The sequence below is a fragment of the Ochotona curzoniae genome, unplaced genomic scaffold (genome assembly GCF_017591425.1).
Source record: "Ochotona curzoniae isolate NIBS_2020 unplaced genomic scaffold, NIBS_Ocur_1.0 scaffold_2453, whole genome shotgun sequence".
NCBI lineage: Eukaryota > Metazoa > Chordata > Mammalia > Lagomorpha > Ochotonidae > Ochotona > Ochotona curzoniae.
Window position 1 is genome coordinate 20,236,085 of NW_024467094.1, and position 12,966 is coordinate 20,249,050.

The 12,966-nt window shown below is 35.7% G+C and overlaps 1 protein-coding gene across 7 annotated transcripts in view; it reads left to right on the forward strand.

Moving 5' to 3' along the window:
• Positions 1-12,966, forward strand: part of BCAS3 (BCAS3 microtubule associated cell migration factor) — a 532,941-nt gene that overhangs the window by 254,721 nt on the left and 265,254 nt on the right. For all 7 annotated transcript variants that reach the window (XM_041000469.1, XM_041000472.1, XM_041000471.1 and 4 more), the window contains 2 exons: positions 7,776-7,876; positions 10,009-10,205. In XM_041000469.1, coding sequence (XP_040856403.1) covers positions 7,776-7,876; positions 10,009-10,205 — 298 coding nt within the window. The remainder of the gene's footprint in view (positions 1-7,775; positions 7,877-10,008; positions 10,206-12,966) is intronic.

Sequence of the window (12,966 nt, forward strand, 5' to 3'; positions counted from 1 at the left end):
CATTTACAGATTTGTAACTGCTCCAGCATACATTCATACTCATATATGGCAAGGCCTTTAACTTTCCTTAGCATTGTTATTACTTTAAAATTAGCCATTATTTTCTATGTCTTACTTTCATTACCTTTGTGATTAAAAAAGACTCTAAGTCTCTTTTAGCGTGCAAATTTTGGAGGAATCCTTGCCCTAGAATCTGGTAATTTGTTCTGAAATTTACAAAAAATCAGGACTGAGACTTTTCTTAAAAAATATTTATTTTTATTGGAAAAGCACATTTATATAGAAAGTAGAGACAGAAAGACAAAAATCTTCCCATCCACTGGTTCACTCTCCAAATAGTTGCATCAGCAAGAGCTGAGTCCATCCAAAGCCAGGAGCCAGGAGCTTCCTCTAGGTCTCCTACATGGATGAAGGGTCCCATGGCTTTGAGCCACCCTCCATTGCCCTCCCAGGCCATAAGCAGGGAGCTGGATGGGAAGTGATGCAGCTGGGGACAGGAACTGGCACCACATGGGGTGCCAGCTCTTGGAGGTGAAGAATCAGCTAATTGAGCCATCACACCAGTCCCATGGGACCAAAACATGTTAAAAGAGCAGGGAAACAACTTCAGCATAAAAAGCCAAGATCTTTGTCATGCTACTCACTTTTGTGGTTTAGTGTATTGACAAGATTAGTAATAATTACTGAATATAAAATCATTGAAATGGAGATATATTATTCTTTCTAGAACATGCATGTCTTCAAACATTTTTATAAAGAGCTATTTATTTGAAAGATAGGGAGAGAGAGAGGCCTTCTATCCACTGGTTCAATTCCTAGGTAGTTGCAGAGGCCTTCACTGGGCCTAGCTAAAGCCAGCAAATAGGAACTTCATTAAAGTCTTAATTGATGGCAAGAACCCAGATACTCGGACCATCTTCCACTGCTTTTCCCAGGTGCATTAATAGGGAACTGAATTAGAAACGGAACAGGTGGGACATGAACCAGTGCCTTTATGGGATGCCTGTGTCACAGGCTTTACCCACTGTGCCATAATGCTGATACCAAAGAAAAATCTGTTTTTTCTGGACAGTTAATTTTGTCAAATGATTTAATTTTCTCTCATTGTGTATAAGCTTTCATGATTATCTTTTCTTTAAAAAATAATGTTTTTCTTCATAATCTTTCTTGTCCTTCATAATCTTCCTGAAAGATAATGTATGGTAACTGACTGCAGTGATTAAGTAAAAGCAAGTGGCTGAATGCTATCGATTGTCTCTCTACAGTTTGACTCTACTTTTGTCAGAAGACAGTAGACCTTGGCCATGTAATTTTGTGGAACTTGGTGTAGAGACAAGAAACATTGTATTGCCTTGGTAACATCATTTCTTGCCTTTCCTGCTATGCTTTCTATGTATTTTGTGACCACATTAAGAACATCTGTAGCCACCCAAACGTATCCATATGAAGCCTCGGGTGAGAGGTGATAGATGTTTTTTAAGGTTAGAGAAAAGATTTTGTTAAGCCAAGGAGCTACAAGGGAACCATAGAAACTTTGCATGAATGGTTAAGTAGATGTTTAGGGGTAAACATTTCTTAAATGTTCACAGAATAAATTTATGTGAACACAATGAATTTACTAAGTAAAGGCTATCTAAATGAAAGAAAAAACAAGAAAAAAACAGAAATCAAATGATAGACACCAAAGAAAATCATAACTGAATGTATTAACATACATGGCATATAGAGTGTTGTGTTTAAAAGAATTATTTTAATTGTGTCGTGTGTTTCATTGAATTGTTTCTTTAGCAGGAAATACACATATTGTGCAATTAACATTATTTATTTAGAAACACTCATAAGGTATTTTTATTTTTGGAAAATTATTATTATGGAAATGTTCAAATATACATGAGATACAGTGAATTGTGTCAAAAATATACCCCTAACCTAGCTTCAGCAATTGACTGTGTTTGGGGGATGGGGCAGGAGTAGCAGCACTGTGGTTTAGCTGGTAAAAGCCACCAGCTGAGATGCTGGCATCCCATATGGTACTGATTTAAGTCTTGACTGCTCCACTTCTGTTGCAGCTCCCTGTTCATGTGCCTGGGAAAGCAGCAGACCATGGCCCAAGTCTGTGGGCCCCTGCATTCACTTAAGAGATCTAGATGTGGTTCCCGGTTCCCAGCTTTGGCCTGGCTCAGTCTTTACCATTGTGGCCATTTGCGGAGTGAACCAGTGAATGGAAGACCTTTTTCTCTTCTTATTATCTCACTCTTCTCTCTCTTTTCCCTCCTTCTTCTTCCATTCCCCAACCCCCTTTCTCTCCTTGTCTCTCCCTCTTTATCTCTCATCTTTAAGGCAGCATAAACAACAAATTTAATCTCCTTAGCTTATGTCTTTTCTGGGAATATTGTAAAGTGTTGGGGGTACAGAAACTAAAATCAGGAGGGCAGAAATATCTCCATGATGTCAGTTGTTCACTTTAGTGTTACCTCATAGACTATGAGGATGTTGTTTTTATAACTATATATTACCTGACTGTTCTTCTGGGAATGTGGAGTAAAAGGAAAGTGAAACCAGAGATGGGCTGCGACTGACTGTTAGAAAACTTTAATAATTAATTAGAGAACATTTCTGGTATCACAGGGTCAGGGAGCAAAGAGGATCATTGATCCATTTAATATATAAGGTAGATAAAGCTTGTTCCCCTTTATGTATTGTAACACTTCAGTTGTTGCATTGGCGTAAGTGATGACTGCTAATAAACAAAATAGCCAATGGTAAATGTGCTAATACATAACTACTCTATGTGTATGAGATTCAGTCAATTATTTTATATTTGAATTACAGCATTTGCAAATCAGATAGTTGTACTATCAATATTTCTCCAAAAATTTAGGTATCTTATTTTTGGCCTGAAAACACTTTTTGAGTTCTAGGTCAGTGGAGGGGGCGTTGCTTTAAGTCTTGCTGTATTTTGATGAATATGAAATAACTTTTATAAACCTATTAGTACTATTTGTGTGTTGGTTAGTTCTTGTATTTGGCCTTATATGTTTGGCCATTTTGTTTTTGGATAGTTGTGTTTGGCACATTTCTTTTTAAAAGACAAATTCTCATTGTTGCAGTAGAAAACCACATTCCCCAGCCAAATTTCACCCTGAGATTGTGAGTGCTTTCTGATCAGAAACAGAGTCCTGTAAAGGGCCCTCTCCTGTAGTATGGCTGCTGTGTAAATGCTGTTTTTAATAAGTTCCAAAATATATTGAAGTTTGTCCTTGGATAGAAGTTTATCACTGTTGGCCTTTGGGTGAACTTTGAGCCTGAGCTGTTTCATTCAAGTCAGCATGACGTCATTTAACTCACAAAATTCTCTGTTGCTAGAAAAAGGAATGTTGTTCCCCTAAATAACCTAGAAAAACTGGATATTTCTGGCACAACATTTTTCACCTCTGAGGTCTTCACAGAAGAGTTTAGCATGGAAAGGGTTTTTATTGTTTGCAGGGGAAGAAATGGGGATGTGGCCCAAAGTAGTAGAAAAACATGTGCTCCTGTATCTCAAGAATTCTTTTCTTTCCACTGGCCACATAAAACTCAGTGGTCATTGCAGTCCAGCTCACACTCTCCCAGTTAGAGACTTTGAGTCCATTTACTAAAAATTCTGGATCAATTTTTCTTTCCTCTCCTCCCTCCTACTTGCATCTTCTGTGCCTCCTTTCCTTTCTTTCTTCCTTCCTTTCAGAGATTTTTTTTCAACTTAAAGTGTATTTTTTTTTTTTTGAGATATATGGTTATCTCACATCTGGGAACAACCTGGAAGCCAAAAACTGAATCTGGCACTTCCTCATAGGTGCCAGGGACCCATGTACTTGAGCCATCACCTGCTGCCTCCTAGAGTGCATATTAGCAGTCCATGGAATAAAGAACAGAGCTGGGATTTGCTCTCAAGCAGTCTAATGTAGGACAGGGGTATCTCAACTAAACATCTGTTTCTTGTTAATGAATTTAATCTTCCTTTATGTATTATAAGGTTTGAATTTCTTCCTAGATATAAATATTCAGCATGTTTTTTGTTTCCAGATGATCTTCAATGCATAATACTAAATGATTATCTTACATAGAAAACTATTTACCATTTAGTGTAGTGCTTGTACTCTTAACTATCAAGGAGTAGAACAACTATTTCACATCAGATAGAGTTGAAAGTCTAGGTTTTCCAATAGCGGAACTTGTGATTAATTACTGTATTCTATAATCACACTGTAATCAACTGTATTCTCTAAAACATCCAGAGCTACAGCTAAGAAAATTTGTTACTGGAAGTTCGTGAAATATAGGGGAAGAACAGAACAGACGCAGAGCAGAACTGCATAGATTTTTCCCTTCATTGGTTTCATAAACAAGCACTGTTCCATGTTAGTATTAGGCTTTGTGTTAGTTTCTATAATGAGTGTAATTATCACTAGTGTAGTTGGTCTTTTAATTTTAAATGCGTTAGCAATTCTTTTCCTTTATTTTTAAGTTAAATAGCATTAGATAGTAATAATTTTTAATCTTCCATCTTAAGTCAGCACTGAAATGCTATAAACTTCAGTTGTAGTAAATCTAATATTTTTTTCTGAATATTCATGCCTAATGCATTAAGAAAAATAATTGCCTACCCTTGTATAAATTATATTCAAAATATTAATGATAAAAATATATCTTCCGTCTTCTAAGTAGAAGACTCAATTTGTTACTGATGAACATAAGTTATTCAGATCTTCTCTTTTTCTTTTGAGGATTTTTTAGAAAAAATTTGGTTCCATGAGATTGAAGTTATACTGAAATGTCATGAAACTTAAATTTCTGTAAGACTTATAATAACTCATTCTAGGAATCAAAGCCTACACTTTCTAACCTACCATATAACCAGTGTTAAAGAAGTAAATTTTTGAAGAAACCTGAAGATCTAACAAGATGTCTTTTAAATATAATGTTTATTGCTCTAGTATAGCTTATCTGTGTGTGTGTATAATCTGATACATTGCACCTGTGTTTCAAAAACTCATAAAACTCATTTTCCATGACTAATTAGAAAATATTACATACCCATTGTTCCTTATGTTGTAGAAAATATCTAAATTTTGAAAAAGAATTTTTTAAAATCTATCTAAAGAACTGAAAACTTGTATTATGAGTTGACTTTGGAATGGTCAGTTTTGTGTGTGTATTTGCAAGTTAAGGCCATTGTTAAGTGGCCATTTAATCTTTCTGTTCATAGTCTCACTTGTTTTTTTCTACATGCTTGGAACTCGGATTAATTCATATAAATTGTTAACACATGTAAAGTAAAAAGACCAACTCTACACAATTCATATACTCTGTAAAGTTTTTCCCTGGTGTAGTTTGTTTCTGTTTATACTTAAACAGATACAAAAATATGTAAATATATAATATACATTTGTTATCACTGTAAAAAAAGCAAATGTACCTATGGTTTTTTTTTTAAAGATCTAGTTTACTCAAAATAAGCATAGTTTGCTTCCTGAGAGCACAGTATAAACAGTCTAGGTCACAGTACCTCATAATGCTGTACGCATCCTGCGTTTGCTTATTGATCTTTTTTTCTTTTTATCAGATACCAGTGTGTATCAGATGCCAGGCAATGCTCTGAAGTTGTATTATGTCTAGTAAATGATATATCCTTTTGGTTAGGTATGTAAGGCATATTCAAAATTACTGTATCAAACATAGAAACAGAACATGGTAAACTGTCCATTTCTGAATTCAACATCCTTGTAACAGTTTGAAATGTCTAAAATTATTTTAGAGAACTGTTATGTATCTTGCTATATTCAATTTGAATTTGAAATATTTATAGCATTCATATAATTTCTCCCAAGTAATCCTTATTTACTTCTACAGTTTAATAACTGTAAAAATATTAAGCTCTGAGACTACATCTAAATTTTGTAGGGCTTACAAAGTGTGAACTAGAGTCTGGGGATGTTTTATCCTTGTTGCTGCCACTGAGATGCCTCAGTATTCTACCAGATAATGAGTCATTGCTTTTTATCCATCTCTGTATGATTCTTGCGTGGGTCTACTCCTCATTCAGTACCTCCTTTGGAATGTCTATGTGATTCTAGCACACATCAGAAAAAAATTTTTCTTGCTTAAGACATGGGGTGCATGGTGACTTGGTCACAGACCTGGCTGTGCAGGCAACAACCTGTATCATACTTTATTTCAATAATTTTTCTCCGTGATAAATTATGCTTTTTATTAAAGTGAGTGAATGTGGAATGTTTTCCATTTCTGAGTTGTGGTATAGTGTAAAGTATCATAAATATAAGGGAGAAGAAAATGCTCCTTCTTTCATGTTTTCATGTCCCATGAGACTTTTTTACTTCTATTTCCTATCTTCTGGTGGATTCAAAGTATTTTTAATTAGAAAATTGTTTTATAGTATATCTTTTTAAAAAACATATGAACCTCTCTTATAGTATGTAATTAAGCCATTTTCCCTTGAAATGGCTTTTGTGTTTTGGCCCATAGAAGTGTAGAGCTCTCTCTCGGAATGGGTATTATGAAATTCCACATGTTCACATCCTTCACTTTCATTTTTTAGGGATCTAGTCTTAGTAGATTTTTTGATACTGATACATGTACAGACATCTCTGGGAGGTGGAAGTTAGAAGGCTGTTTTATGTTTGTCACTGTTTTCTATTATCCAATGGCTTGTTAATTTTTATCTTCTTTCCTCTTTTTGTACTTCTTTTATCCCCATACGTCATTGCCTGGTTCCTCTGAGTTTAAAAATGGTACATGAGGCTAGTGGATGTATTTGAGATCCTTGTATCTTGATTTCTGTATACCTAAAACTAATTTTTTAAAAGGTCTATTTGTAAGAGAGCTCTGCATTTTCCCTTGAAATGGCAGAACTTTTTATTGCAAAGGCAGAAAGATAAAAGACAAAGCAAGATCTTCTTCTATGATTCCTTCTGCCAGATGTCTACAGCAATCAGGACTGAGCCAAACCAAAATCACCCAGAATGCGTTCTGGGTCTTCCACCTAAGTGGCAGGGACATACATACTCAAGGAATCACCTGCTACCTCCATGTGCGTGTTAGTGTGGCTGGAAGTGGAGCTTGTACTTGAACCAGGGACTGTGTAACAGGAAGCAGCCATCTTGAGATGTGTCTTAATGGCTAAAACCATTATGCTAAATGACCATCTCATGGTTCAGGTTTTGAGTGGGATAATATATGGCTCATGGTTGGAACTTAATAAATATTTTACAAATCATTTTCTTGTTTTCAACTAAGCAGAGGATCATTTTTGTATAAAAATAGACTGTAAATGAGAAACAACTAAGTGTTTAGGATTATGACTAGTTTTTTTGGATAAGTGAATTTTTTGAGGAACTGAAAGTACTTTTCATTGAAGTGTGTATTTTGTGCATATGATGTATTTGATGCTGTTAAATGGACTCTTTAAATAGCTTTAATGTAATCTTTCAATGAGCAGATTTGACACTTACTACTCTTTATTATACTTTGCCATTAACATCAGCAGTTTTTTCTTTTATATGAAATATGTCATTACTAAATTCCTATAAAGAAAATACTCTGAATTACAGATTTAAAAAAAAATTTTTTTGGAATTATTTATTCTTTAATTGTTTGAACTGCCTTAGTGCTTTAAGGTCATATTGTGTATGTTAGTACATAATCTGTACTGCTTGTGCCCACCTCTGTTTTCTGCTGCATGGGTACAATGGCTTAAATCCATTTTCTTTGTTCTATAGTGGTGCCCCCTGGAAGTCCTGGACCCATTACTCGACATGGGTCCTATGACAGTTTAGCCTCTGACCATAGTGGACAAGAAGATGAGGAATGGCTTTCACAGGTAAAATTCTGAAATATTTGGAAATTAATGTCAAAATAGAAATCTGTTTTTCTTCTTTGACAGATATAGTATAGTTTTTCACAAGTCTTTGGGATTTGTTTGTGAAGCCAACCTTGTTCATGCTAATTATGGAAGTTGGATGGTATCTGCCTAGGCTCTAATGATGCATGAGTGGGTTTCTTAAACTCCTCTGAAGTTTGGTAATCTCTGAACCAGTCCTGTAACATCTTTAACTGACCATTCCTCCCCTTGCCAGGTAAAACTGTCTTCATCTCCAGGGCTTTGAAATAAAAGATACTTGGGCAGATTTCAAAATGGTGAGATTGCAAGTGGCTTCATTACAGATGCTGTTATGTCTGCTTTTAGTCTGACATCATTTGGTGAAGTTAATGACCTGTCTCTGATTACTAGTCTGGTGGCTTTTCATGAGATAGATGCCTCAGAAAAAGTAGGGATCATTTGTCATTCCATTACTTTCTCAGGGAAGGTTAGCCTAAAAAACTAAAGTGAATCTGAAAACTGGAGAATCAGTTTCTAGGCCATGAATTCATTAAATCACACCCCAGAATACCTACAGGAGACTATGGGCAGTCTATACACCAGTTCCTAGCATAGGGAAATTTTATTTTCCTGATAACAACTCAAAGTAAATCCAAAATGCCTGTGGGTTTTTTTTTTCCCAAAATGAAAATTTCTGAGAATGCTGGCAAATAAACCACTGCCCTTCACTTTATCTTTTCAGTTAGAAAAAAGGGGTAATATGTGCTGTCAGTGTGAAAGTATGTACAATATGTTTGTCCTGCACTCAACAGGAGAGTGAACTGGAACATCTGGCCATTGCCTCAGTGAAATTGCAGAGGCATCTGTTTACCTCTCGGCCCTGTGACACTGATGATCTTGAGCTTAAAATGTACAGAATGCATTATCTGTGGCCTAATTTGCATTGCTGAATACAACTACGTGAATCGAAATTCACTGTCCTCAACCTAAGTATTTTTTCTCCCCATGATTAGTGGGATTATGAATATTGTTCCAAACTATTTTGTATTTTTCCTTTCATACTCACATAGAGCTGTACTCTGTGCACCTTTTCAGTTATGTTTTGTTAAGAATTAATCTCTGCAATTAGAGAAATGTAGTTAAATATAGAAGGATTCAGGGCAAAACTCAAGGCACACAGGATGTTAACTCCATGAAGCATTTGCACAGTCATGGATGTAACATGGGGAAAACATTGAAATACAGTAGACTTGCACCAAATATGTGCATATTTGTGTATTATGCAAGTTGGTCATTTGTTAAAGCATGAAATATGAGTACATGCAAGTTTTGCCCATTGTCATGTACTTGCTGCTTCATTTTTGCAGCATCTAATATAAGTTTGGCAACATTTCTTGTCCCTTCCATAAGGCATGAAATTAAGAAAGAATTTTGATGTTATTCTTTTGCTGCACACAAAATGCTGTGTCAGTATCCATGGGCAGTAGAGAAGTGATTTCTAAGAATCAATAGTTTGAGAGCAAAAATTCCAGTTTGAGGAAAAATACATACTATTTTCTCCTTTTATTCCATGGATATTTGAAATATTTAGAGCAGTTCAGTAGCTATCCCAATATTCAGTTTTAAAAAAGAAGCTGGTGTTTGGTGTTAAAAATTATTTCAGACTTTTTTTTTTCCTTGTCTGGTTCAAGAACAACTTCACGTTTGTATTGAACTTGATCCCCTATGAAAGAATTACTTTTAATCTGTGGAATAATAAGTGTAATATTGAATGCATGCTCATAACATGGTAAGCACTATCTAGAATGAGTAGAAAGGTAGGACCTGTGGAACTACTGCTGGTCGTATAAGGGAAGCAACTTGTCCCTTTGCTTTCTTGAGGTTTTTATATTGTGTATGAACCTTTTCATGTGTAGGTAAATACTATCCTTTTTAATGTTGGTAAAAATCAGTAGAGAGATATTATTGCATACCTTGTATGAATATCATCCCTTTCTTAAAGTGAGTGCTCTGACCCTTTGATTTAAGTGGGTCCCTTGAAGAAGAGTGTTGAGAGAAGGAAGAGAGGGGATTGTGAAAGGTTGCCAGGGAAGGTCGTAATACATTTAACCATGATTCCTACTCTGTTCCAGGTTGAAATCGTTACACACACTGGACCCCATAGACGTCTGTGGATGGGGCCACAGTTCCAGTTCAAAACCATACACCCTTCAGGTCAAACCACAGTCATATCATCTAGTTCATCGGTGTTGCAGTCTCATGGCCCGAGTGACACTCCACAGCCCCTTTTGGATTTTGATACTGATGATCTAGATCTCAACAGCCTGAGGTGAGAAATAAAAACTAGGAAGTGATTTGAATGATAAGAGGTGAGAATCTCATGTAATAGTTATGTTTCCTTTTTTGCCTGAGTACCATGTTACATACTACATGTACTTTTATGTGTGATTCTCTGTCATTACTTGGGGAATATAAAATGGAATCTCATTCCCTACAGCAAAGATTTGTATTTCATCTTATGTTTTATCTAAATCTAATATTCAATGTTCTGTTTATATCATCCTAATTTATTATGCCTTACTCATTTCTAACTGCTTGAAGCCTGATCAAGTCCTTTTTTCCTGGTATTTCTGAAGTTGACATCATCTTTCGATTAAATTTAATTTTTGCATTTCATCAAGTCCTGCAACTCCCTTTTTTGGATAAAAAATTGCTGTAAATTCATTTATCATCCATATTTTTTAGTTTTAGAATTTTTTTAATGTGTATGAAAGTTAGAGAAACTAAGGAAAAAAGGGACAGAAAGATAGAGATCGCCCATCTGTCTTTATTTCCTAGCTGCGTGTGACATTTGGGGCTGGGTCAGGAAAAAGTCAGGAGCCAGCAATTCAAATCTGTGTTTCCCAGATGGGTGGCAGGGACCATTTGATATGAACCATTACCTTCTGCCTCTCAGAGTGTAGATTAACAGAAAGCTGGTATTGAAGTAAAGTCAGGATTCAAACCCAGCTACAATGACATGGCATACAGGAATCTTACAAGGTATAACTGCTGCATCAAACATCTGCCCTTACTAATCAGCTTTGTTTCATGGAATTTTGAAGATTTTGACTTCTACAATCTCCTGTTTGCTTTTAGTTTGTTGCATCTAGACTCCAGTGACAATGAAAAGCTGGATCTAATGCAATATAATCATGCTTACCTTGTTTTCAAAAATTTGCCCATCTTGATTTGAATGCAAAGCAACCATATGAATTTTTCTTGTATTTCTTTTTAACAGTAATTGAGAAAAAAACTGAAAAACAAAAAAATACCTAGAGCCATCACTGTGGCATAGTGGGTGAAGCTGCCACCTGCAAAGCTGGCATCCCATGTGGGAACCTTTTCAAGTCTCAGCTGCTCCATTTCCAATCTAACTCCCTACTAAAGGAGGGAAAGCAGTGAAAAATGGCTAAAGTGTTTGGCACCTGTACACATAAAAGGATACCTAGAAGAAGCTCCTGGCTCCTGTCTTGCCCAGCCCTTTGGTCTTTCAGCACTCTTTCCAGTCATTTGAGGAGTGAACTAGTAGCTGGAAGAGTCACTCTCTCCCTCTCCCTTTCTCTCATTCTCTCTTTCTCCCTGCCCCCTGCTATATATAAATGTGTAATAAATAAAATCGAATGTTTAGATTAAAACAATGGAAAATGTATTCCAGTTGTATATTGACGTCTCCTTTTTTCTCAGCCACACATCTCATGCTTCATTAAGGTACATGGCTTTTATTCCTGAGTACATCTTGAAACTTTCCACTCTGTCTCCTTCCCACCACCAGCATATGAGGAACCACATCTCTTGTCAGTTGGCCCGAACTGAACTTGCTTTTTATATTGCTTATTGCTTCCCCAACTTAGTTACTCTTTATCTCTGATGTTTTCTTTAGCTATACTCCTAAAACCTCCTAGAATTTTCCTCAGGGACTTCTTGTTATACAAAAGAGCTCATAGCATTCTTTATCTAAATGAATTGTTTATTTTTAATGAGAATGTTGTCCTAGTTACTAGATATTAGGAAATTCTATAGTAGAAGTCATATCAATAAATTTCTCTTGATTGTATTTGTAAGTTGATTTTATAATTTGGGCACATAAGCTTAGTTGGAATCTAACCTTAACCCCGTTATGGATCAGTTTGAATGGGAAATTCAGATTTGATGCACATTTAGTTTAGGTGACCTTTTTAGTATCTTTTCCTACATAGATTCCTACTGGAAACTCGATTATTTATGCTTTCCTCCTTTTTGTGCTTACTTTCACTCCATGCCATTCTCTACCCTCTGTTTCATCTGCTGCTCTTGAGGTCTATACCCAGTGACATGTGCCTTCCTTTCTCTTTTAAATTGTGAGGTATTTGCCTAGGCTTTTTCCCCCTTCAGGTGTTCCTTAACACCTTGTACCTTGCCCTTTCCCTCATAAAATGCCACTTAGAATATGTAGTACCATGATAATCTGCCTATCAATGTCCTGAACAAAATGGGAGGTAGGCAGTGTGTTTTTCATAAAGGAATCAGACATGATTTCAACTCATGAAGACCCCTCAGAAATTGTTTGCAGTTATATCCCTTTTTGATTGATATAAACTTCATCTAACATAGAATTTTCCATTTTTAATGTATATACTTCAATGGTTTTTAGTATATTCACAATCTTTTAAACCTATTCCCATTATTTATTACTATAACATTTGTCATCCTAAATTTTGTTAATTATGGAAAACTTGAAATACATGTTAACTTAAGAGAATAATAGGATAAACCTGCATATACCTGCTTCCTATCTTCATTACCTCAGTTTATAACCAGTCTTACTTTGTGCCCAGTCTCACCCATCCACAAGCCATAGCCTGGTATTATTCAGGCTCAGCATACACTGATTAACATTGCAAATTTATTAACCCACAGAGGTTAAGAATCAGATGGGGCTTTACTTTGGATGAATTGATCATACTAAATAGTCTAAATTCTTTCAAGAACAGAAAACCTTATTTTCCTGAAATTTCAAATAAACCATCTTCTTTCTGGCCTTAATTTGCTTAGGCTTGCTTATCCCAGAA